The following is a 26,091-nucleotide window of genomic DNA, read 5'->3' as shown; positions in this document are numbered from 1 at the left end:
TCTTATGGTCATAGGTCTGTCTTCCCACACACAAGTTCATTAATGCAGTAGTTTAAGCATTTAATCACAAACAAACCTTAATTCCTAATAATCTTAATTTCTGTCACCACACTCTGTAAAGCTGGGATATATCAGTTACGTAGTAAGAGCGTTCATGTAAAACCTGATGCAATGCAAGAAGTCTAAAAAGTGTAAAGTGTTTGCAGACAGAAGGAATATGTTTCAACTGTGGTGGGGGTCCTATTCCTGAATTCCCAGAGTGCCCTGTTAGGGTGAAAGAGGTTGAGGGGTCAAGGATCAGGGCTGTACAGCAAATCGTCAATGTGGAGACAGTGAAGAGAGTTGAAGGGGAAAAAGGCCACAGTTTTGAAGAAAATCGCAACCAGTTGCACATATTGTACGTCAATCAAGTGATCTGGATACACTTATTGTGAAGAAGATGGATTTTGTAGCATTTATAGCCACAGTTAATTGTACTGCACAAGAAATCCAGTAAGATGGACATCCTTATATCTGCATTTGAGGAGTTTTTGGGCCTATATATATATATTACCCACCTGTAGTGTAGGTGGCAGAATGCCATTATACCAAAAATAAGATGTCGCCAAAGGGTTTTATATCCAAGATAAACTACAGCCTTCCAACGGGAGTCATAGTGTGCAGAATAAGGAAGGAGCTGGGCAGAGCCAAGCACGAGCTAGCAAGATCCTATTGGCGCATTCTAGCATTAATCTGCATATTTCGTTCGGTAACGCCTCCTCTTTGAAGTGCACTTGTGCAATAACTCAATTCGCCTTTGCACGCCTTATAAACGACGCGATTGTTAACTTTTGCAAGGGTGAAGTCTACTAACCTTATTCTACTCTGTTCATAAGCATTTTAGTTTTGGGAACAAAAAACTGTATTGACATCAGATGTTTCTTCGATGAGAAAATGCTAAATGTCGGCCCAAATCCATCTCTTTCCATCTTCTCCCACTGCCAGCCAGAGTGTAAACTCCAAGCGGATGCTTCACATTTTATACATCCGGTGAAATATCTGTCTCATTGTTCTATCTGTGATGTCGCTGTTGAACTGTGGTAGTGGAGGAACAGGAAGTAAAAACAACAACAAAGAAAGCCGCAGAACTGTGCTGTCGAAACGATATGTATTACTACAGGTATGTAATAGCACGTTTAAACCTAATTTCGAAAGAATATGTCATAGCATATCAGGTAACAAATCCGTATACTATCAAAAAAAAACAGCACATAAAACCTTTCATGTGCTGTTTTTTTCCCTCGTTAAACCGAATGAGTGAAGAACGCGACAAAAGTTATTTTACAAGTCACATAGCTAGAGACCTTGGTTTGTCTAAGTTAATGTACATTTCAGCAAGGTCATTTCATAAATAATCCATTTATTTGACATTTTCTAAATTAGTGATGCGAGCTGCTAAAATGGCGGCGCCAACAACTGCGTCACCAGACTTCAGTACAGGCTGTGCGGATGCGTCAGAGACAGAGAGTAGACGAACGCTCGGAAATCCCGCTCACTGCTCCGGTGTTCCACGTTCTTTCCAAATGCTCGGCTAAAAACTGCATTTAGGTTACAGGAAAGACAATTGCCGCTCCATTCATTAAAATCACAATGTAACCAACACCCATCTATTTTTGTGACTACACGGACTTACCATTTTGGTTTTGAAGTATTGAAACCAAGCCATTTGATTTGATTTGAATTAAAAGTTTTTAATAAACATGAAAAGGTGAATGTAAGAAGCCTCATTTCAAATAGGCTACCTGTCATATTAAACAGCATATAACACTATAAATAGGCTACCTGTCATATTAAACAGCATATAACACTATAAATAGGCTACTTGTCATATTAAACAGCATATAACACTATAAATAGGCTACCTGTCATATTAAACAGCATATACCACTATAAATAGGCTACCTGTCCTATTAAACAGCATATAACACTATAAATAGGCTACCTGTCATATTAAACAGCATATAACACTATAAATAGGCTACCTGTCATATTAAACAGCATATACCACTATAAATAGGCTACCTGTCCTATTAAACAGCATATACCACTATAAATAGGCTACCTGTCCTATTAAACAGCATATAACACTATAACTAGGCTACCTGTCCTATTAAACAGCATATAACACTATAAATAGGCTACCTGTCCTATTAAACAGCATATACCACTATAAATAGGCTACCTGTCATATTAAACAGCATATACCACTATAAATAGGCCAGGTGCCAGACAGGGAGCCTAAGAAGGAAATTAATAATTTAGGTTATTATTTCAATTAAGTATTTCAAGGCTATAGCCAAAAAATAAATACATTGTGAAGCGAGCGCGACTAGGGTTGCCAACTTTCTCACTACCAAATGAGGTACAAAAGGTGGCGTGCACGGTGACACGGCGTGGGTATGGTGTTATGGGAATGAATATACAGTGTATTCAATTGGAAAGGCATTATGAGCTGGGCAAGTAGCTTTCACAATGCGATTGTTGTCACTGCTCAATAACTGGTAAACGGAGTGGTGTTTTCCATTATCTGCTGCATCGGCTGTGATGTCTAATATCCTGTTCATGCTTTTGCAGACAGTTCATCAGAGCTTGATGTTTGCCATTTGCAGTTTCATCACTGTCTTCATTGAAAGTCAAGAAACGTGCACTGCACCATCAGACACAGAGAAATATCTCAGGCACACTGGAAATGTTTTTTCTATTTCCCTTGTTTGAGGCATCACCGGCAACTGAGAAATACACGCTCACCTTCCGTAGGAGGCAGGTCATCATTTTCCGCAGTAGACGTCACGAAGAATGCGCCGATATTGCTAGCACCTTTAGCTAGCGTGGCCTTCTAGTGCATTTCTGTGGATGCATGCCGAGTTAGGTCACTCTCCCCTCCATTGGCCAATTGAGAATTCCTGACGGCATAAAGTACAGAAAGCTTTCGTCGAGTCACCACTGACGGGCTTAACCCACGTCTTTGTTACGTCACATTGTTTGTTATTTCTTTTTTTTTTTCAGGTTTATCCATATTTCCTTGATATGCAAAACCGAGCGAACAACAACATAAATTACTTTACAGGAATTGGCGCGTTTATACGGGACAAGGGAGGTCCCGTATGGGACAAACAAATTTAGCCCAATATAAGGGACATCCCGGCTAATATGGGACAGTTGGCCACTCTAAGTGCGACACTAGACTGGTAGGGAGTCAGGGACTTTAAGCGCTCAGCATTTTAACAGCATTTAGTTGTATTAAATCAGTCTATAATACCGGTAATATAGAATATACAGTGCATTCAGACCCCTTGACTTTTCCCACATTTTATTACATTACAGTCTTGTTCTGAAATGGATTAAATCGTTTTTCCCCTTCATCAATCTGCACACAATAGCCCATAATGACATCACAATACCCCATAATGACAAAGCAAAAACGTTTTTTTTTAGACATTTTTGTCAATTTATTAAAAAGTATGTGTGTGTGTGTATATATATATAGCATTTCCATATTCAGACCCTTTACTCAGTACTTTGGTGAAGCACCTTTGGCAGCGATTACAGCCTTGAGTCTTGTTGGGTATGAAGCTACAAGCTTGGCACACCTGTATTTGGGGAGTTTCTCCCATTCTTCTCTGCAGATCCTCTCAAGCTCTGTCAGGTTGGATGGTTAACGTCGCTGCATAGCTATTTTCAGGTCTCTCCCAAGATGTTCGATCGTGTTCAAGTCCGGGCTCTAGCTTGGCCACTCAAGGACATTCAGAGACTTGTCCCGAAGCCACTCTTGTGTGGTCTTGGCTGTGTGTTTAGGGTCATTGTCCTGTTGGAAGGTGAACCTTCGCCCCAGTCTGAGGTATTGAGTATTCTGGAGCAGGTTTTCATCAAGGATCTCTCTGTACTTTGCTCTGTTCATCGTTCCCTCATTCCTGACTAGTCTCACAATCCCTGCCTCTGAAAAACATCCTCACAGCATGATGCTTCCACCAGATGTGACGCTTGGCATTCAGGCCAAAGAGTTCAATCTTGGTTTAATCAGACCAAAAAATCTTGTTCCTCATGGTATGAGAGTCCTTTAGGTGCCTTTTGGTAAACTCCAAGCAGTCTGTCATGTGGCTTTTACTGAGGAGTGGCTTCCATCTGGCTACTCTACCATAAAGGCCTGATTGTTGGAGTGCTGCAGAGTCGGTTGTCCTTCTGGAAAGTTCTCCCATCTCCACAGAGGAACTCTGGAGCTCTGTCAGAGTGACCATTGGGTTCTTGGTCACCTCCCTGACCAAGGCCCTTCGCCGCCGATTGCTAAGTTTGGCCGGGCGGCCAGCTCTAGGAATAGTCTTGGTGGTTCCAACTTCTTCCATTTAAAAATGATGGAGGCCGCTATTCTTGGGGACCTTCAATGCTTCAGAAATGTTGTTGGTACCCTTCCCCAGATTTGTGCCTCGACACAATCCTGTCTCGGAGCTCTATGGACAATTCCTTCGACCTCATGGCTTGGTTTTTGCTCTGACATGCACTGTCAACTGTGGGGCCTTATATAGACAGGTGTGTGCCTTTCTATATCATGTTCAATCAATAGATTTTTACCACAGGTTGACAACAATCAAGTTGTAGAAACATCTCAAGGATGATCAGTGGAAACAGGATGTACCTGAGCTCAATGTCAAGTCTCATAGCAAAGGGTCTGAATACTTATGTAAAATGAGGTATTTCTATATATTTTTTTGAATATATTTGCTAAAATGTACAAATCTATAATGATTATGGGTTATTGTGATGTCATTCTGGGTTATTGTGATGTCATTCTGGGTTATTGTGATGTCATTATGGGTTATTGTGATGTCATTATGGGTTATTGTGATGTCATTATGGGTTATTGTGATGTCATTATGGGTTATTGTGATGTCATGGATTATTGTGATGTCATTATGGGTTATTGTGATGTCATTATGGGTTATTGTGATGTCATTCTGGGTTATTGTGTGTCGATTTGATGAGGGGGGAAAATTATTTAATCCATTTTAGAATAAGGCTGTAACGTAACAACATTTTGAAAAAAGGAAGGGGTCTGAATACTTTCTGAATGCACTGCAGGCTGTGACTTGCTTAGGCTCAGTGACTTGCTTAGGCTCAGTGACTTGCTTAGGCTCAGTGACTTGCTTAGGCTCAGTGACTTGCTTAGGCTCAGTGACTTTGAATTTATATTTAGAAACACCAGTTTGGCCAGAGTTTGTTTGCTTCTGGTTCATGTGATGGTGCCTGGAGAGCAGGCCAGCAGCGGAGAATATCCTCTCCGCGCTTGCAGAGCCGCTGGGGATGGCAAACACCTTTTTTTGGCCACTCTTTCCAGGCTGGGCAGGGATGCAGAGTTGTTGTTTTTCTTCCTATAGGTAGGCCTTAAAGTTTTTAGGCAAAATAACCCAAACCTAAATATAAAGCTCCTTGAAAGTGTGACTATGTCCGGCCTATTGGGCCTAATTCAATTATGGCCTATTGTCTAGATAATAGAACCAAAATGAAGGAAACTTCTAAGATATCTGATTTTTAGTTTATAAATACTTTGCTACAATGACACACTTCATTAGCTACCCACCTCGTTCCTTTCATTTAGCATGTGCACGTAGTAAAGTACACCATCATGTTTTCAGGATATGTCTTTTCAGATTCCACTATGGTTCTTTAGTTGTGGACATTACATCACAAGAAATGGCTCTTGGTCCTCATCTTTGTAAGTCACCTTGATTTTTCACCTGTGTATTTTTTTAAATCAGTTTCTTTATGAAAATATTTAGCGAACTCCATGACTGTAGCTAAAGCAAGGGGTTATAGCAGCACACAAGTAGACTACCAATACAAGCTGGGCCCTGAGCTCATGAAGTGTGCGCTGCTGGAGTGAGATTGGAGCGAGAAGGCTGACACTCCAGCCGGTGGGCATCCTGCTCCGTGCCCCAGTCAGAATGAGCTTGCTCTTACTCTGATCAGAGAGTGAGAGACAATTTCACGGTCGAACTCCAGTTGTGAAGCTTAATGTAATGATTATCAGTTTTCTACATGTGTACTAATATTCAGACACATTCAGTTGTTTCTGATCTATACTTGTTAATATGGTGTGAATGGGAAATACAATGTGTGTGACTGAAATAATAGTTAAGACCAGGTTATTGTAAAATAGCACATAGTGCTGCTTAAAACATACTAACTTTGTACTAAATGGGCTTTGTCATTTATTTGAAATGAGGATATCTACTATAGGTTAAGTGGACTTACGTTGTGTCATTTTAAAGTGTGTACTTTGTGTCTAATGTGAATGAATGAATGTTTTGTTCTCAATGCTTAGGTACCTGATCTATTGAAGTGAGAATTGAACAAGAAGAAATAATCATATATTTTTAGAGAATAAAGAAAGTGCCAGAACTGTCAAGACTAACTTTTTGTTGCCTGTTACTCGTTGTTACTACAGGACGACTATAATTAAGTCTGAGGCTGGTAACATCAACAGTGAGGACAAACCCAGCCTGCCTCTCCCCTTCCACACTGAGTCCAAACCTACAGTCACTGGGTCCTGATTGTGACAGTGGAGCCCAGTTTGCACTGCAGGATCCAGAGATGGCATCAGTGAAGCTGGAAGACTGCAGTCAAACAATAGAGCTGAATGTCAACATTAAAGATGAAGAAGAGGAGGAGAAGATTGGGAAATCTGTTTCTCATGGTAAGAGCAGGTTCTAACTAAGTTTGTTGTTCATTCCAACTTCCCACTGTGTATGAAAAGTTGCAGTAGAACTGTTTCATGATGAACTGTTTCAATGAGAAGGTAGATGTTATTTCATGCTACTGAGACTTGCCTGGTTTGACACCAGTAAAGGGAACGTTTTATTCACTGGGCTGTCTGGAGTGATCAGATAGTAGACTAAAAGAAGGGAAGATGACAAACTTCCAGTGTTTTAAAGTTCTATGAAATGAGTCTGTGTAGTTACTAACCCTTGTGATAGTTAGTAGAGGATGACACACCCCTTTTTAGCTTTCATCTCTTACCCACTTTTAGAATAGTTTTATTCCCCTGTATTGTACAGCCTACTGATATGAATACATATGTTACCCGGTACAGACAGAAGAGGACCGGCCACCCCTTTGAGCCTGGTTCCTCTCTGTTTCCTCCAAGGTTCCTGCTTTCTAGGGAGTTTTCCCTAGCTGCTGTGCTTCTACATCTGCATTGCTTGCTCTTTGGGTTTTTGTAAAGCACTTTCTGACAACTGCAGATGTAAAAAGGGCTTCATAAAATACATTTGATTAACATGTGTATCACACCAACTGACTGGTTCTTCTGATGTTGTTCACACAGGAGACAATGTTGAGACATTCTCTACATCCAGAGAGAAACAGCCGGAAGATCACAGAGCTAAGAGGTCTCATCACTGCCCACATTGTGAGGAGACTTTCCCATTTCTATCAAAGCTAAAAATACACCAAAAAATACACACTGGCGAGAATCTGTATTCCTGTACTGACTGTGGGAAGACTTTCTCCCGATTGGATACCTTAAAAACGCATGAACGCATACATACAGGAAATAATCCGTATTCCTGTACTGACTGTGGGAAGACTTTCTCCCGATTGGATACCTTAAAAACGCATGAACGCATACATACAGGAAATAATCCGTATTCCTGTACTGACTGTGGGAAGACTTTCTCCCGATTGGATACCTTAAAAACGCATGAACGTATACATACAGGAGAGAATCCGTATTCCTGTACTGACTGTGGGAAGAGCTTCACAACATCAGGAGCTCTGACAATTCATCAGAGAGTGCACACTGGAGAGAAGCCTTACTCCTGCTCTGACTGTGGGAAGAGGTTCTCTCAACAGATCCATTTACAAAAACACCAACATATTCATACTGGAGAGAAGCCTTACTGCTGCTCTGACTGTGGGAAGAGTTTCTCTCAACAGAACCACTTAAAATGTCACCAGCGAATACATACAGGCGAGAAGCCTTACTCCTGCCCTGACTGTGGGAAGAGTTTCATCCGATTGGATATTTTAAAATGCCACCAGCGAATACATACAGGAGAGAAGCCTTATTGCTGCTCTGAGTGTGGGAAGAGTTTCTCCCAACTGGGTAACTTAAAAACACACCAACTTATACATAAAGGAGAAAAGCCTTACTCCTGCTCTGACTGCGGGAAGTGCTTCACAACATCAACTGATGTAAAAGTTCATAAAAGAGCACACACAGGAGAGAAGCCTTACTACTGCTCTGACTGTGGGAAGAGTTTCTCCAGATTGTATACCTTAACAACACACCAACGTATACATAAAGGAGAGAAGCCTCATCAGTTCTCTCAGACCAGCTAAAATTAAAGTCATTACATCACTTAATTCTCCAGAAATCATAGTATACTCTATTGTGTTCCTGTTGTTTCTCACTGTGAGAAAAGGGAGCGTTATAGAATCTTAGCCTCTCTCTACTTTACTGATCAGTGAGCATCTTGTCAGTTTTGGTGTGTTTTGTTAGCTTCTACTGTAAAGATATTGAGATGACCTTGGATTTGCCCTTAGGGTTGAATGTCCTCTGTGAGGATGGTTGACTGGGTGGTGCTGCTTCCCTCTGCAGTTTTCTGTGGGAATGAGCTGGTAGAGGAACATTGTCATTGATGATGAATATGTTTAGATAGCTGCAACTTAACTGATCTGCCAATTAAAAAAAAAATAATAATAATAATAATAAATAAATACATATTTTTTTAAAATACATTGAATTGTACATGAATGTGTCCTGGTCAAACTATTTTCTTTTAAAGTTAGTTATTTCATATTAGATCTGACAGTATGAATGGTTCTTATGGTTGTATTCAGTTCTTCATATTAGATCTGACGGTATGAATGGTTCTGATGGTTGTGTTCAGTTCTTCATATTAGATCTGACAGTATGAATGGTTCTTATGGGCTGAGTGCCTGGAGTGCTTTGGTATGACTACAATCAGGAGTTCTCTCTGACCCGGTGATCTCAACAGGATTTAACCACATGTCTCTATTACACTCCAGCCCAGAATGGGGCAGTGATGTACAGTTAATGTTGGTTTGAACACTACCAATAAACACCATAGAAGAAGAATGTATACTTAGTGACCACACCCGTTCCCCATGCTGCAAAACAATGAGTGTGCATTCAGTGACCACACACAATGAAACATTTTGTAAGTACATTTATTTTAACAACATCAGGTTTTTTGTTAATTGTTTCTAGTGATGGGGAATCAAAGTTTCCTGAATCATTGAGGTCTTCCAGCCAATTGTGTTGAAAATAGGGTGAGGCACATGGGCTACTGACATCTTACTACTCAACATACACTTATTATTACTTTCTTAGCTACAGTACACACATCTCCCTGGCATGTTACATCATTTATGCAGCAGCAAACAAGACATTTTTGGACTCACCTTGTTGTGCTGTGCTCACTTGAACAGGAAGGTGGCGCGGCGGTCCTTCTTGTGGGCTCTAGAACGAGGCCAGAGTTCCCGAATTGGAATTCCGAGTTGGATTACCGTTCAAAATGTGTTTTTTTTCTGTATTTTCACCAGTTGGAGCTAGTTTTGTCCGAGTTCCCAGTTGTCTTGAACTCACTGAAATCTGAGATTTAGCAGTTCTGACTTTCCAGTTGTTTTGAACGCAACAGAAGTCATGCTGGATTGACATTATGGTCAATGTATTCACACTTTTCTGGCCCCTGGTGTTACCTCCTTTTTTGTGATATCCAATTGGTAGTTATGATTTTTTTCTCATTGCTGCAACTCCCCTACGGACTTGGCAAAGGTCGAGAGCCAAACCACACTGCTCGTTTAACCCAAGAGCCTAGCCGCACCAATGTGTCAGAGGAAACACTGTTGAACTGATGACCAGAGTCAGCTTGCAGTCGCCCCGGCCCACCACAAGGAGTCGCTGGAGCACCATGAGACAAGGACATCCCTGCCGGCCAAACCCTCCCTAACCTGGACGATGCTGGACCAATTGTGCGCCTCCTCATGGGTCATGTGATACATGACTATCTTACAAACTAATGTAATAGTATTTATTCAACCTTTAAACAAATAAAACATCCATGGACATATTTTGGGGTGACTGTAACTATAATGTTCTTATGTAATCAGAGACGGTGAGCTTGCTCAGGACAGCAGGTTTCAGTTCTGTGAGATCTTCATAATTGTTGTAATAATCTGTCAGAACCTTATTGAACAGCGTTTACCACATGCACCATGAACTATTAATGCAAACTCAACTAAAGCACAGTGAGAACACATTGTTGTTGGATAAATAAACTAAATATCTAACATTGTTTTCCCATTTGGACTTTGTTGTGCTTTTATATGGTTGAAAGTGCAGTGATAATAGTGGTGACGCTTCATTCAGGGCAGGTGGAACAGAGCCTGTTTTGAGTCCCACCTGTTTAGCTAAAAATAAAATGTTATTTTGGCATTAATATGTGTCACATATCAGTTTGCAAACAATGTAAAAAAATATATTGAGTTAATAAAGCCGCATACAAACATATATATATATATATATATATATACATATAAAAACACCTACTTTTATAACACCTACTCATTCAAGGGTTTTTCTTTATTTTTACTATTTTCTACATTGTAGAATAATAGTGAAGACATCAAAACTATGAAATAACACATGGAATCATGTAGTAACAAAAAAAGTGTTAAACAAATCAAAATTGAGATTCTTCAAATAGCCACCATTTGCCTTGATGACAGCTTTGCACACTCTTGGCATTCTCTCAACCAGCTTCATGAGGTAGTCACCTGGAATGCATTTAAATTAACAGGTGAGCCTTCTTAAAAGTTAATTTGTGGAATTTCTTTCCTTCTTAATGCGTTTGAGCCAATCAGTTGTGTTGTGACAAGATATTGATCCCTCAATCAATATACCTATACAGAAGATAGCCCTATTTGGTTAAAGACGAAGTCCATATTATGGCAAGAACAGCTCAAATAAGCAAAGAGAAATGACAGTCCATCATTACCTTAAGACATGAAGGTCAGTCAATACTGAAAATGCCAAGAACTTTGAAAGTTTCTTCAAGTGCAGTCGCAAAACCATCAAGCGTTTTGACCGCCACAGGTAAGGAAGACCCAGAGTTACCTCTGCTGCAGAGGATAAGTTCATTAGAGTTACCAGTCTCAGAAATTGCAACCCAAATAAATGCTTCACAGAGTTCAAGTAACAGACACATCTCAACATCAACTGTTCATTGCAGACTGTGTGAATCAGGCTTCATGGTCAAATTGCTGCAAAGAAACCAGTACTAAAGGACACCAATAACTAAAGGACACCAATAACTAAAGGACACCAATAACTAAAGGACACCAATAAGAAGAAGAGACTTGCTTGGGTCAAGAAACATGACCAATGTTCATTAGACCGGTGGAAACATGACCAATGTTCATTAGACCGGTGGAAACATGACCAATGTTCATTAGACCGGTGGAAACATGACCAATGTTCATTAGACCGGTGGAAACATGACCAATGTTCATTAGACCGGTGGAAACATGACCGATGTTCATTAGACCAGTGGAAATTTGTCCTTTGGTCTGGAGTCCAAATTGGATATTTTTGGTTCCAACCGCTGTGTCTTTGTGATACATGGTGTGGGTGAACAGATGATCTCCACATGTGTATCTCCCACCGTAAAGCATGGAGGAGGAGGTGTGATGGTGTGGGGGTGCTTTGTGATACATGGTGTGGGTGAACGGATGATCTCCACATGTGTATTTCCCACCGTAAAGCATGGAGGAGGAGGAGGTGTGATGGTGTGGGGGTGCTTTGTGATACATGGTGTGGGTGAACAGATGATCTCCACATGTGTATCTCCCACCATAAAGCATGGAGGAGGAGGTGTGGGGGTGCTTTGTGATACATGGTGTGGGTGAACGGATGATCTCCACATGTGTATTTCCCACCGTAAAGCATGGAGGAGGAGGTGTGATGGTGTGGGGGTGCTTTGGTGCTGCTTCCCTCTGCAGTTTTCTGTGGGAATGAGCTAGAAGACAACATGTATCAGATAGAGATGGTGTGATGATCAGTTTTCACAACTAGTTTGGGATCATTCTTTACTACTAAATGACTATTTATTTAATGATAAACAGCTATGAAATGACTTCATGCATTTATTCAATAGTTTTTTCAAAACTAGATTTGTTATTTTAGTCATTGATAATAAATGTGTTTGGAAAACTACATTCAAGCCAAATAAATTGATCTGCCAATGAAAAATCAAGTTTGTATATGAATTTATGCTGGTCAAACTCTTCTTTTGTATAATGAATTACAATAAACGATGTTTCAAGTGACATATTTAGTTTGTTTCTGAAGCCAAGGAGGACAGGAAGTTGAAATGAGCATGTCACGACATCTCTACACATTGGGACAAGCCAATTTGCTATTCACCAATATTATCTCAATCAAATCAGTGATGACTGTTTAACAGTCTTATGGCCTGGAGATAGAAGCGCTTTCATTTTCTCTGTCCCAGCTTTGATGCACCTGTACTGTCTCCGCCTGATGGTAGCAGAGTGAACAGGCCGTGTCTCGGGTGGCGGAGGTTCTTGATGATCTTCTTGGCCTTCCACAGAGATCATCTACAATACATATGTAATGGGTTGAAAAACGTAGACAAGAAAACAGACAACGCTTTAGTTTTTTAAACCAAGTTTCTATTTGTCTAGCTAATCAATCTATATTTTATATTCTACATGGTTTAGTAGTAGTTAGTCCATCAGTCCAATAATGTCGCTGTTGCACTGGGGTAGTGGGGGGGGGACAGGAAGTTCCGGGTTGGCGCCACCATTCTTCGGAATAAAGAAAAGGCCAGAACTGTGCTGTCCGTTTATCGTTATTTCTACAGGTATGTAATAGCACTAATATCGAAAGAACGTCATAACATGTTAAAAAAATAAATCCGTCAATGTATTATCACGTTTGGGAAAGGTTTTGTGGTTATGTCAAACCGAGTGAGTGAAGAACGTGATAACAAATATTTTACAAGCACACAGCGCGGTGTCCACCACACGTTTTCAATTGTGAGGCTTTCCTTGTTCGTACTTAGCTCAGTCTGTTTCGCCTGGGGATGTTCAGTACAAAAACGTTTTGGAAAGTTGCAGATAGAAATCCCCTGAATAGAACTGACATGATTCCTTGGAATCAGAGGCATGTTTGTTCTACATAATACATTTATATCTGGTCATGGCCAACTTCTCCCGTCTCCCCGCTTGTCCCTACGTATGTGAAGATAGCCACAATAACGATTAGCCACAATAGTGGAATTTGCGTTTCGCTCTCAATGAAAATGATGCAAACTGATTCAAATTAATGGAATCGTGTCATATTTGGACTAGAAACGCTAAACATGTGTGGAATGTAACTTAATTTAAAATGAATTACAATAATTCATAAATTTGAAAATAGACAGATCACAACGTTTGAAATCCCACTGTGTATGTATTAGACGCATAATTGCATTGTGAACATTTTTATATGTACTTATGAAACTGGTTGGATTGTGCACCCATGAAACCGGTGATACCCACAGAATACAATTACCAAGAGTTAACACATATTAATGTCTTAGCTCTTATTGCAGGACTTTGACTGAATACTCACCTTCCCAGTCAGTCTATTACAGGGGTTCTCCAGTACTATTTGAGACATGACACATTTCCTAGGTGGCAAAGGTCCAGATGGATATTGTCATTTATTGGCGTTGTAACAAACCCCCAACTTGCAACCACAAAATCTTCACAACCCTCTTGTTGGCAGGTTTAAATGTAATAACACTCAATTCTATACATTTTGCGACGGGGCAACATTTTTTTTGCAACCAAAAAAGTATTATTATATATATTTTGGGTTCCGAGGTCCGTATTGACCCAGTCTGGATCAGGACCGTGGTCTGTATTGACCCATTCTGGATCTGGACAGAGGTCCACCAGTTGAGTATGGAGGGTCTTTTGTTTGTGTTGGACATTCATATTGCACTCTACAGTCTTACCTATGGATTGTTCAGCCTACTCAGTGACACCCACAGAACACAACTATGTAGAGTTTACACAAATATTAGCATCTCAGCTCTATTGGAGGACTCTGAAACCTCTGTTGTCCGGGAGTTGAACCCTCTGTGTTAAACACATTGATTCTCATTGCAAATCAGCTCTGGATAACTCCTGATAAAGTTGGGTAGCTGATGGGCCTATTCAGAGCTTAAATAGACAACATGATTATTCACAGGAACCAGGACTAATAAAGCCAATGCAACTGACTGTTTTTACAAACGCTAGGCCTACCACATGGATGGACATTCATAAAATTCCATTGCAGGCCGATCCTAGGATACACCCCAGTAAACACAGACCGACGTCTTTTGGATGTCATTTTTTGACTTGGACGGCAGGAGAAATGTTCAAAAGCTAAAACAAAAATGTGCGTTTGAGGATAGAAAGTGTTAAAAATATATATATAATAATAATGATGATTGTGGGATCATTTTGACGGTACGGGTTGCATCATTAAGGACAGCGGTTTTTATCAACACAAGATCGTTAAATGGAAACAACCTAGCTGGCAATTGTCGGATCTGTTTTCTATGCAAACGATTTCTAAATGTCGACGACAAAGTTACTGGACAAGTTTTTGGAAACATAGCTAATATTTCACAAGATTGGAAAGCACTACAGCAGAGTACAGGAAAGAAGAGTTTAGATCAGTACAGTACCGAGTATAGTACAGTATAACGTACTGTATTGTACTCTACTCTAATGTACTTCGTTAGGGCTGGGCGGTATGGAATAAATATCATACAGCTGTATCTTCAGTTTTTCAAACTTCTGGGCGATTCAAGATATCTACATTTTGTTTTTCTCTAAATAAGCGTTGTACAATTAAAGGTCAAATACACTGCCTTTCTAACAATCAATAATCGAATGAATTCAGGGCTTGTGAAGTTATACCGAGGCTAAATATAAGCCTTCCACAACCATAACACCCACTAATAATTGTGTTATTTTATCAAAATGGTTTAACCTGGTTTTTGTTGTTTTTACAATCACTGATCTGGCTTTCAAGTCTATGAAAATGCCCTTTTTTTGTTACAAATGTAACTAGAACCATGTGCATAATGCACATTCACTAACAATGACTTCTTGTATCAGGCATTAGGCTATAGAATATTAACGCGTCTCATCAACAATCTCTCAAGCCCACGTGCTAGTGTTTAGCCAGCGTATCTTTATATTTCGGGTTTAGCCAACTTGGATCCATTTGTTAGATAACAAGGTTTAACAGTTGGATGGTTATGAACACACCCTTCTTTCTGTCTCCAACTGTTTGAAAAGCTTGTTAGCCTGTCCACTTTGTTCAGATGTTGAAATCAAGGGGCCAACCTTATTACTCAGAATGAGAACGAGTGGCTAATTCCTTACCGTGTATTCGGAAAGTAACTTACTGCGATCTTGTACTAAATGTTTTTTGAGTCATTTATGCATTTATGTGAAATTAGGAAATCTACGATAAATTAAGTGCACTTATGTTGTGCAATTTAAAATGTGTACTTTGTGTCTAATGTGATCTAATGTTTTGTCAAGGATTACCTGATCTACTGAAATGAGATAATTGAACAAGAAAAAATAGAAAATATTTTTACAGAATAAAGTGCCAGAACTGTCAAGAAAATAACTTTTGTGTCCGTTTGTCTTTATTACTACAGACCGACTCAGATTAAGTCTGAGGCCGTTAACGTAAACAGTGAGGACAAACCCAGCCTGCCTCTCTCCTTCCACACTGAGTAGAAACCTACAGTCACTGGGTCCTGATTGTGACAGTGGAGCCCAGTTTACACTGCAGGATCCAGAGATGGAATCAGTGAAGCTGGAAGACTGCAGTCAAACACTGGAGCTGAATGTCAACATTAAAGATGAAGAAGAAGAAGAAGAAGAGGAGGAGAAGATTGGGACATCTGTTACTCATGGTAAGAGCATGAGTAATAGACCGCCATACGTTTTGACCCAGTCTATTAATAGGTTTAATTCTGTAGTTTTGACAACACATATCCCTGAATGACTGGTCTGTCTGGCATGTTCAGAGAGTAGACTAAAGAGGTGAAGTAGACAAACTGCCAGTGTTTTAAAGTTCTATGAAATTAGTCTGTGTCGTTACTAACCCTTCTGATAGTGAGTGGAGGATTATATGACTCATCATTTTCGCCCCCTTTTTGGCTGAGGTTGTTGAATAGCTTTTAAGTCTGACCCAATTTAGTCGATTGGTCGATAGGCTGTTGGTCGACCAATATGTTTTTAGTCGAGCAGTGGCATATATATATATATATATATATATATAATATATGCATTTACGAGTTGTCAATTTATTCATTGACAGGAGTGCTCCAAACAATAGACAATCTCGAGTAAGGACACGCACCTATGCTACCTGGCCTGATTAAGCATAGAAGTAGGCCTAAAGGCTACTTGACATGATTACACATTGAAGTAGGCCTATAGGCTACCTGGTCTGATTACACATTGAAGTAGGCCTATAGGCTAGCTGGCCTGATTACACATAGAAGTAGGCCTATAGGCTAGCTGGTCTGATTACACATAGAAGTAGGCCTATAGGCTAGCTGGCCTCTGTGTAAATGTAGGCCTATAGGCTACTTGACATGATTACACATAGAAGTAGGCCTATAGGCTAGCTGGCCTCTGTGTAAATGTAGGCCTATAGGCTTCTTGACATGATTACACATAGAAGTAGGCCTATAGGCTAGCTGGCCTCTGTGTAATTGTAGGCCTATAGGCTACTTGACATGATTACACATAGAAGTAGGCCTATAGGCTACTTGACATGATTACACATAGAAGTAGGCCTAGAGGCTACCTGGTCTCTGTGTAAATGTAGGCCTATAGGCTAGCTGGTCTCTGTGTAAATGTAGGCCTATAGGCTAGCTGGTCTCTGTGTAAATGTAGGCCTATAGGCTAGCTGGCCTCTGTGTAAATGTAGGACTATAGGCTAGCTGGTCTCTGTGTAAATGTAGGCCTATAGGCTAGCTGGTCTCTGTGTAAATGTAGGCCTATAGGCTAGCTGGTCTCTGTGTACGTGTAGGCCTATAGGCTAGCTGGTCTCTGTGTAAATGTAGGCCTAGAGGCTAGATGGTCTCTGTGTAAATGTAGGCCTATAGGCTAGCTGGCCTCTGTGTAAATGTAGGCCTATAGGCTACCTGGCCTCTGTGTAAATGTAGGCCTATAGGCTAGCTGGTCTCTGTGTAAATGTAGGCCTATAGGCTACCTGGCCTCTGTGTAAATGTAGGCCTATAGGCTAGCTGGTCTCTGTGTAAATGTAGGCCTATAGGCTAGCTGGTCTCTGTGTAAATGTAGGCCTATAGGCTAGCTGGTCTCTGTGTAAATGTATTCCTATAGGCTAGCTGGTCTCTGTGTAAATGTAGGCCTATAGGCTAGCTGGTCTCTGTGTAAATGTAGGCCTATAGGCTAGCTGGTCTCTGTGTAAATGTAGGCCTATAGGCTAGCTGGTCTCTGTGTAAATGTAGGCCTATAGGCTAGCTGGTCTCTGTGTAAATGTAGGCCTAGAGGCTACCTGGCCTCTGTGTAAATGTAGGCCTATAGGCTAGCTGGTCTCTGTGTAAATGTAGGCCTATAGGCTAGCTGGTCTCTGTGTAAATGTAGGCCTAGAGGCTACCTGGCCTCTGTGTAAATGTAGGCCTATAGGCTAGCTGGTCTCTGTGTAAATGTAGGCCTATAGGCTAGCTGGTCTCTGTGTAAATGTAGGCCTATAGGCTAGCTGGTCTCTGTGTAAATGTAGGCCTATAGGCTACCTGGCCTCTGTGTAAATGTAGGCCTATAGGCTAGCTGGTCTCTGTGTAAATGTAGGCCTATAGGCTACCTGGCCTCTGTGTAAATGTAGGCCTATAGGCTACCTGGCCTCTGTGTAAATGTAGGCCTATAGGCTACCTGGCCTCTGTGTAAATGTAGGCCTATAGGCTAGCTGGTCTCTGTGTAAATGTAGGCCTATAGGCTAGCTGGTCTCTGTGTAAATGTAGGCCTAGAGGCTACCTGGCCTCTGTGTAAATGTAGGCCTATAGGCTAGCTGGTCTCTGTGTAAATGTAGGCCTATAGGCTACCTGGCCTCTGTGTAAATGTAGGCCTATAGGCTACCTGGCCTCTGTGTAAATGTAGGCCTATAGGCTACCTGGCCTCTGTGTAAATGTAGGCCTATAGGCTAGCTGGTCTCTGTGTAAATGTAGGCCTATAAATGTGCCCATTTAGTGATCTGATAATATGTCTGAATGTCTTAACTCATTGGACAGGAAAAGGCGCAACTCTCACTCATGACTTTTTTTATTTTTTATTAAGCAAGTTTAAAATATTGAAGTTTGAAGGGCATTGAAGACCGAAACGTCAATCTTTTAAACTTGCTTAACAAAACTAAAACTACGATTTTAAAAAAATGGTGAGCGAGTGTTGCGCCTTTTCCTGTTCAATGATGTTTACACATTTTTAGGTTGCACCTCTGCTCACGTTGGTTGAGCACCTTCAACTTCTTTCCAATTTTGATCGTCTTAACTCACCATCACTGTGGAGTTTCTCAAAGTCATTTTTCTTCCCCTCAAACAGCAAGTAAACAAAGTCTGTTTTTACAACCAGTGAGAATGACAACATTTCCTCAATGTAGCCTATTTTACTCATCTTTTCAGCTCTCTTCCTTTCGATAACGACTCAGCATGAAAGGGGAAAAATGTCATGCTCTGATCCGGTTTAACGTCATAAAATAGGCCTACCTGATTACTTCTCATCCCTTGCGCAAATAGCCTACAGCTGTGTCTGTCTTTCCTGAGCTCACTGGCCAAGGAAACTCTGAGGGCCCAGAATATTTTATACAATGTTGCAAGTTTTCTAGCACAGGCCAGACCAAATTACTAGTTGGGATGCAATGTTTCAAGTTCCTTGCAGACAGGCCATGTGTAGCCAATGTGATTTATAGAATATTTATTTTCATCAGGATATGTTCTACATGCAGGCTGCAGTGTTTTTGTTGGCTATTTGTAGGCTGTTTTTACATATTGGCAATAGAAGTAACTTTTTTTTAATTGAATAATTTTAATTGGGATATAATTTATTAACCACGTGACCTTTGATTTGAGACATGAAGATGTTATTTTAAAGTAAATGAAAAGGTTCCATGAAAACCCTAACTGACACGCAGATCAGTAGAAATGGCACGATAATCTGCCACTCCAAATGGAAAAATCTGTTGACCGCTGGTGTAGCCTATTATCCGCAACTTCAGGAGGGTAACAGCAGAATCTGAGAAGGCCAGCAGCAGTGGAGGGGAGGAGGGTCGGGAACAGGTTGATCTCTGGCTCCCTCTTTAGTCATTTATGTCTTGATTTTTTAAAAATGTATTGCCGTGCTTAAAGCGTCAGACAAGCTCAGTAGCCTACATATAGTTGATTTTATTCAAACAAAGGGTGTGTCTAATATTTGGAAAAATACCCGTTTTAAAATGTATACCAATCGATTGGTCGAAAGAACAGACTGTCGACCAGGATACATTTTTTTTTGTCGGCACAGCCCTAATAGCTTTATTCCCTGTATTGTACAGCCTACTGTTATGAAGTCATATGTACATCACACCAACTGACTGTTTCTTCTGATGTTGTTCACACAGGAGACCATGTTGAGACATTCTCTACATCCAGAGAGCAACAGCAGGAAAATCACAGAGCTAAGAGGTCTCATCCCTGCCCACATTGTGAGGAGATTTTCCCATTTCTATCAAAACTAAAAATACACTTAAAAATACACACAGGAGATAATCTGTATTCCTGCACTGACTGTGGGAAGAGTTTAAAAACATCACAGGCTCTGACAGTTCATCAGAGAGTGCACACTGGAGAGAAACCTTACTCCTGCTCTGATTGTGGGGAGCGTTTCTCTCATCAGAGCAACTTAAAAACACACCAACGTATACACACAGGGGAGAAGCCTTACTACTGCTCTGACTGTGGAAAATGTTTCACAACATCAACTGGGCTAAGAGTTCATCAGAGAACACACACAGGAGAGAAGCCTTACTTCTGTTCTGACTGTGGGAGGAGTTTCATAACATCAAGGACTCTGACAGTTCATCAGAAAATGCACACTGGAGAGAAACCTTACTACTGCTCTGATTGTGGGGAGAGTTTCTCTCAACAGAGCAATTTTAAAACACACCAACGTACACACACAGGAGATAAGCCTTACTACTGCTCTGACTGTGGGAAGGGTTTCTCTCAACAGATCCACTTAAAATGTCACCAGCGAATACATACAGGAGAGAAGCCTTACTCCTGCCCTGACTGTGGGAAGGGTTTCTCCCAACAGAGCAACTTAAAATGTCACCAGCGAATACATAAAGGAGAGAAGCCTTACTCCTGCTCTGACTGTGGGAAGTGCTTCACAACATCAACTGAGCTAAAAGTTCATCAAAGAGGACACACAGGAGAGAAGCCTTACTCCTGCTCTGACTGTGGGAAGAGTTTCTCCCAACAGGGCAGCTTAAAAATACACCAACGCATACATAAAGGAGAGAAACCTTACTCCTGCTCTGACTGTGGGAAGTGCTTCACAACATCAACTGAGCTAAAAATTCATCAAAGAAAACACACAGGAGAGAAGCCTTACTTCTGCTCTGACTGTCAGAAGAGTTTCTCCCAATTGGCTTCCTTAAAAACACATCAACGTATACATAAAGGCAAGAAGCCTGATCAGTTGTCTCAGGCCAGTTAAGATTAGTCACTCCATCGCTTCATTCTCATCTCGTAAAGGAAGTGGTAACAGGGAATTTTATAACATTAAGACGAACACTCTATTGTAATCCTATTGTTTCTCATTGACAACTGTGCAGAGGAGGTGGTGCTGGAGATGAATATTGAATTGAATATGAAGTTGAAACATTTAAACATTTTCCTTTTAAGGCAAAAACAAAATGAGGTTGGTCTGTTGGTCGGGGTGGATGGGTCTGCATATAACATGAACGTATTGCAACCCAAAGGTTTCATGTTCGAATCACATCATAGACAACTTTAGCATTTTAGCTAATAAGCAACTTTGCAACTAAACTACATGACCAAAAGTATGTGGACACCTGCTCGTCGAACATCTCATTACAAAATCATGGGCATTAATATGGACTTGGTCCCTCCCTCTGCTGCTATAACAGCTTCCACTCTTCTGGAAATACTTTCCAGTAGATGCTGGAACATTGCTGTGGGGACTTTCTTTCATTCGGCTCGAAGTCAGCGTTCCAATTCATCCCAAAGTTGTTCGATGGGGTTGAGGTCAGGGCTCTGTGCAGGCTAGTCAAGTTCTTCCACACCGATCTCAATAAACCATTTTTGTATGGACCTTGCTTTGTGCATAGGAGCATTGTCATGCTGAAACAGGAAAGGGCCTTCCCCAAACTGTTGACACAAAGTTGGAAGCACAGAATCGTCAAGACTGTCATTGTATGCTGTAGCGTTAAGATTTCCCTTCACTGAAACTAAGGGGCCTAGCCCGAACCATGAAAAACAGCCCTAGACCATTATACCTCCACCACACTTTACATTTGGCACTATGCATTGTGGCAGGTATCGTTCGCCTAGCATCCACCAAACCCAGATTTGTCCATCAGACTTCCAGATGAGGCGTGATTCATTACTCCAGAAAGTCCAATAGCTTTACACCACTCCAGCTGACGCTTGGCATTGCACATCTTGGTGATTTTAGTCTTGTGTGCAGCTGCTCGGCTATAGAAACCCATTTTTTTGTGAAGCTCCTGACTAACAGTTCTTGTGTTGACGTTGCTTCCAGAGGCAGTTTGGAACTCGTTAGTGAGTGTTGCAACCGAGGACAGACAATTCTTACGCGCTTCAGCACTTGGCAGTCCCGTTCTGTAAGCTTGTGTGACCTACCACTTCGCGGCTGAGCCGTTGTTGCTCCTAGACGTTTCCACTTCACAATAACAGCACTTACAGTTGACCTGGGTAGCTCTAGCAGTGCAGAAATTTGACAAACTGACTTGTTGGAAAGGTGGCATCCTATGACAATGCCACTTTGAAAGTTGCTGAGCTCTTCAGGCCATTCTACTGCCAACATTTGTCTATGGAGATTGCATGGCTGTGTGCTCGATTGTATACACCGGTCAGTAAAGGGTTTGAAGGGGTGTCCACATACTTTTGTGTGTGTGTGTGTGTATATATATATATATATATCTCAGCAAAAAAATAAACATCCTCTCACTGTCAAGTGCGTTTATTTTCAGCAAACTTAAGATCCGGGCTCTTCGCTGGCCATTCCTGTCTTGCAGGAAATCATGCACAGAACGAGCAGTATGGCTGGTGGCATTGTCATGCTGGAGGGTCATGTCAGGATGAGCCTGCAGGAAGGGTACCACATGAGGGAGGAGGATGTCTTCCCTGTAAAGCACAGCGTTGACATTGCCTGCAATGACAACAAGCTCAGTCCAATGATGCTGTGACACATCGCCCCAGACCAATGACAGACACTCAACCAAATCGATCCCACTCGAGAGTACAGGCCTCGGTGCAACGCTCATTCCTTCAACAATAAATGCAAATCCAACCATCACCCCTGGTGAGACAAAACCGTGACTCGTCAGTGAAGAGCACTTTTTGCCAGTCCTGTCTGCAAAGGTTGGTTTGTGCCCATAGGTGACGTTGTTGCCGGTGATGTCTGGTGAGGACCTGCCTTACAACAGGCCTACAAGCCCTCAGTCCAGCCTCTCTCAGCCTATTGGGGACAGTCTGAGCACTGATGGAGGGATTGTGCGTTCCTGGTGTAACTCGGGCAGTTGTTGTAGCCATCCTGTACCTGTCCCGCAGGTGTGATGTTCAGATGTACCGATCCTGTGCAGATGTTGTTACACGTGGTCTGCCACTGAGAGGACGATCAGCTGTCCGTCCTGTTTCCCTGTAGCGCTGTCTTAAGCACGGACATTGCAATTTATTGCCCTGGCCACATCTGCAGTCCAATGAAGATCTGTGAAGTTATTTGGATTTTTACGAATTATATTTGAAAGTCAGGGTCCTAAAAAAGGGATGTTTCTTTTTTTTGCTGAGTTTTTATAGTGTATTCAGAATGTTAAGTTAGCATGCAACTATTTAGCATGTTAATTAACGTTAACATCAAATTGGAATAAGTAAAATATAATACGTATTGCATATTTGTAACATATTGTAATTCGTAACATACTTATACATCCTACAAATCGTATTATATTGTACGACTCATATTACATTCGTAGGCCATTGTCATGTAACATAATATACTGGTATCATACTAAAGTGAGCGGTATGGATTTTTGTAAGATATAATACGTTTTGATCTGACACCAAGTTGTCCCTCAGGGCTTTGACCGTTGTTGCATCTGTGGATCGCTCTGGATGGGAGTCTGTCAGATGACTAATGTGATGTAGATGTCGAGCGACTTCACTGCAAATAGATTGTATGTTTTTAAATATTCAACAATGATAATAAAATAAAAAGCTATTCCTCGGCAGGTAGAGAGAGTGTGATGATGATCAGTATCAGATAGAGATGGTGTGATGATGATCAGTTCTCTGTGGGAATGAGTTAGTAGATACAACATGTATCAGATAGAGATGGTGTGATGATCAGTTTTCTGTGGGAATGAGTTAGTAGATACAAGATGGTGGTGTGATGATCAGTTTTCAACATTAGGTTGGGTGGGTTCTTTTTTTACTACATGACTTTTGTTTAATGATACACAGGCTATGAAATGACTACATGTGTTTATTACATTGTCTTATAAAACTAGATTGATTACTTTAGTAGTCATTGTTACATTTATTTGGATAACTGCAATGAATGTAATTGATCTATGACAAATAAACATTCTTTATGAATTTGTGCTGGTTTAACCTTTTGTATTTTCTATATAGTTAACCCAAAAAAACGTTTTTGTTTAATTCATGGCATTCAAAATATCTATCTAGTCAAAACATGTCACTACACCTTTACACATCACCATTGGGACAATCCAATTTGCTACAATTCATACAAATTAATGTTTTACAGTGTAAAGGACTTAAACATGTTTCTTATTAAATTACAGTTAAATAAAACAAAAACAAATTGTCATTTTTAAAGTGTTTTATATGGTACCAAAGTCCAGGGACAGCATTACCACCACAATCCAATAATGACCCAGTTACTATTAGGGAATGGAACCAGAGAGGAAGATTGTGTTACCTTTCTCACACCACTACAGTATTCATTTCAAAAGACCTTTTCCACGACCCATTGTTAGAGCTCAATATATACCCAGGACTATAATGAGGGTCAGACTGTTGTAATGCCCAGTTGATTATGTAAATAAGTCTTGTAGAACTCTGGTATTGATGGGTCATTTCAGGGTGAGTCATTGATATGAATGTTCAGAGTGAAAGAGCTGTGACCTCCCCTGTGATGGCCCACATCTACCACAACCTTTCCTATTGTGTTAGTAAGCACCACAGCATTTTAGGAAGCTATTGTTCAAATTGTGTTCATATGTACATTACAATGAGAGGGGGTGTGGCCTGCACAGGGGAGGAAGTTGATCCCAGACTTCTATTTAGGACTGGGATACTATTCAGAGTTGACAAATTACACACTCCAAACCTACAGTCACTGCGTCCTGATTGTGACAGTGGAGCCAAGTTTGCACTGCAGGATCCAGAGATGACATCAGTGAAGCTGGAAGACTACAGTCAAACACTGGAGCTGAATGTCAACATTAAAGATGAAGAAGAGGAGGAGAAGATTGGGAAATCTGTTAATCATGGTAAGAGCAGGTTATATCTAACTATAAATTATCTTGATAAATTAGACCTCCATAAATTATCATCCAGTCTATTGTTAGGTTGAATTCTGTAATTCTGACATCCAATTCTCTTCAACGCTTTTGAATGAGGAAAATGTGGAATTGGAATTTGGGTTGAATTGACTAATTGAAATGGAATTGACCCTGACAATTGATAACCCTTTGCGATAATGAGTGGGGGATGATATAGTTAACACTTTTCAAAGGGAAGTTGGTTTTGAAGTTTCTGAATCTGAGAGATTAAGATCAGTAAACATATTTACCTGTATTTAGCACCTTTAAAAAACAACTAAAGTACTTCAATATATACTTAAAATATGTTTTTTACTGGTACCTGCTAGATTCAGACACTTGTGAGCGTCCTAGAGAAAAATTTACTTGTTCGTAAGTCTCAGCTTGTAGGTCGAACTTTTCGGACGATACAGACAGAAGTTGGTGTCTCCTGGTCTGACAAACAACACCGCAGCTCTGCCACGGAAGGACGACATCAGCGGATGTGGTGGATTGAGACGCAGCCCATGCAAGAATACATCTAATGCTTAAACAGAAGGATTTTGATGGGGATTTCTTTATTATTATGCTCACCAAGTGTTGGCTAGCTAACTGCAGAGGCATAACTGTAGCTAGCTAACGTTAGCAAACGTACTTAACTAAATTTAGCTAGGTAGCAAACGTTAGCTGGCGATGTTATTAGGCCTACCAACTAGGCCAGCTAGCTAACAAGTTACCATAGCACATTGTACAGAGTATACCTTCCATGTAGTATATTGAGTTTGTTTTTGTATTAGCTAGCTAGTTTTCTAACATTGACTAGCTACTGTTACCTAACCCACAGCTGGCAAATAGCTATGCTAAGTTCGCTGTTCGCTGCTAGCTACCACCTTTGTGTGAAGTTAGCCACAATAACGATTATAAATAACTGGAATTTACGGTTCGCCTTCATAATAAAAGTCCCCCATTGGAAACAACAGGGTGGGGTCAATATTGGGTTAGTAATACATATATTTCGTGTTAGTATGCACTTTCGTAGCTAGCTGGATAACCCAATAACTAGTTATCAAGGCCTAGGTAGCTATAGCCCTAAACTATCGAAAGCATGTTGATGATAACTATTGTATGATAATGTGTCTAAA

The 26,091-nt window shown here is 40.7% G+C and overlaps 1 protein-coding gene and 1 pseudogene across 4 annotated transcripts; both read left to right on the top strand.

Moving 5' to 3' along the window:
- Positions 1-1,023: 1,023 nt before the first annotated feature.
- LOC110517689 (zinc finger protein OZF) lies at positions 1,024-24,003 on the top strand. Of its 4 annotated transcripts, none has more exons than XM_036981907.1 (3): positions 1,024-1,159; positions 6,479-6,727; positions 19,760-21,272. In XM_036981907.1, the coding sequence occupies exons 2-3, from the start codon at positions 6,625-6,627 to the stop codon at positions 20,857-20,859; spliced, it is 1,203 nt and encodes a 400-aa protein (XP_036837802.1). In that variant the 5' UTR covers positions 1,024-1,159; positions 6,479-6,624; the 3' UTR covers positions 20,860-21,272. The 4 variants fall into 4 exon arrangements, 3 of the variants coding, with proteins under 3 accessions (XP_036837802.1, XP_036837803.1, XP_036837801.1); XM_036981908.1 differs by lacking the exon at positions 1,024-1,159 and adding an exon at positions 5,047-5,746; XM_036981906.1 differs by lacking the exons at positions 1,024-1,159; positions 6,479-6,727 and adding exons at positions 12,525-12,938; positions 15,792-16,052.
- Positions 24,004-24,669: 666 nt separating this feature from the next.
- LOC110517686 overlaps positions 24,670-26,091 on the top strand; it is a 37,160-nt pseudogene continuing 35,738 nt past the window's right edge.

This window comes from Oncorhynchus mykiss, chromosome 7, assembly GCF_013265735.2.
Source record: "Oncorhynchus mykiss isolate Arlee chromosome 7, USDA_OmykA_1.1, whole genome shotgun sequence".
Taxonomy (NCBI): domain Eukaryota; kingdom Metazoa; phylum Chordata; class Actinopteri; order Salmoniformes; family Salmonidae; genus Oncorhynchus; species Oncorhynchus mykiss.
The sequence above is the reverse complement of the archived record's forward strand: the minus strand, read 5'-3'. Positions and strand labels throughout refer to the sequence as shown.

Coding starts and splice junctions, on each gene's coding strand:
- LOC110517689 (XM_036981906.1), top strand. CDS start 15,938: ATGGAATCAGTGAAGCTGGAAGACTGCAGTCAAACACTGGAGCTGAAT. Junction 16,053..19,759: donor TGGGACATCTGTTACTCATG/GTAAGAGCATGA, acceptor TTGTTCACACAG/GAGACCATGTTGAGACATTC.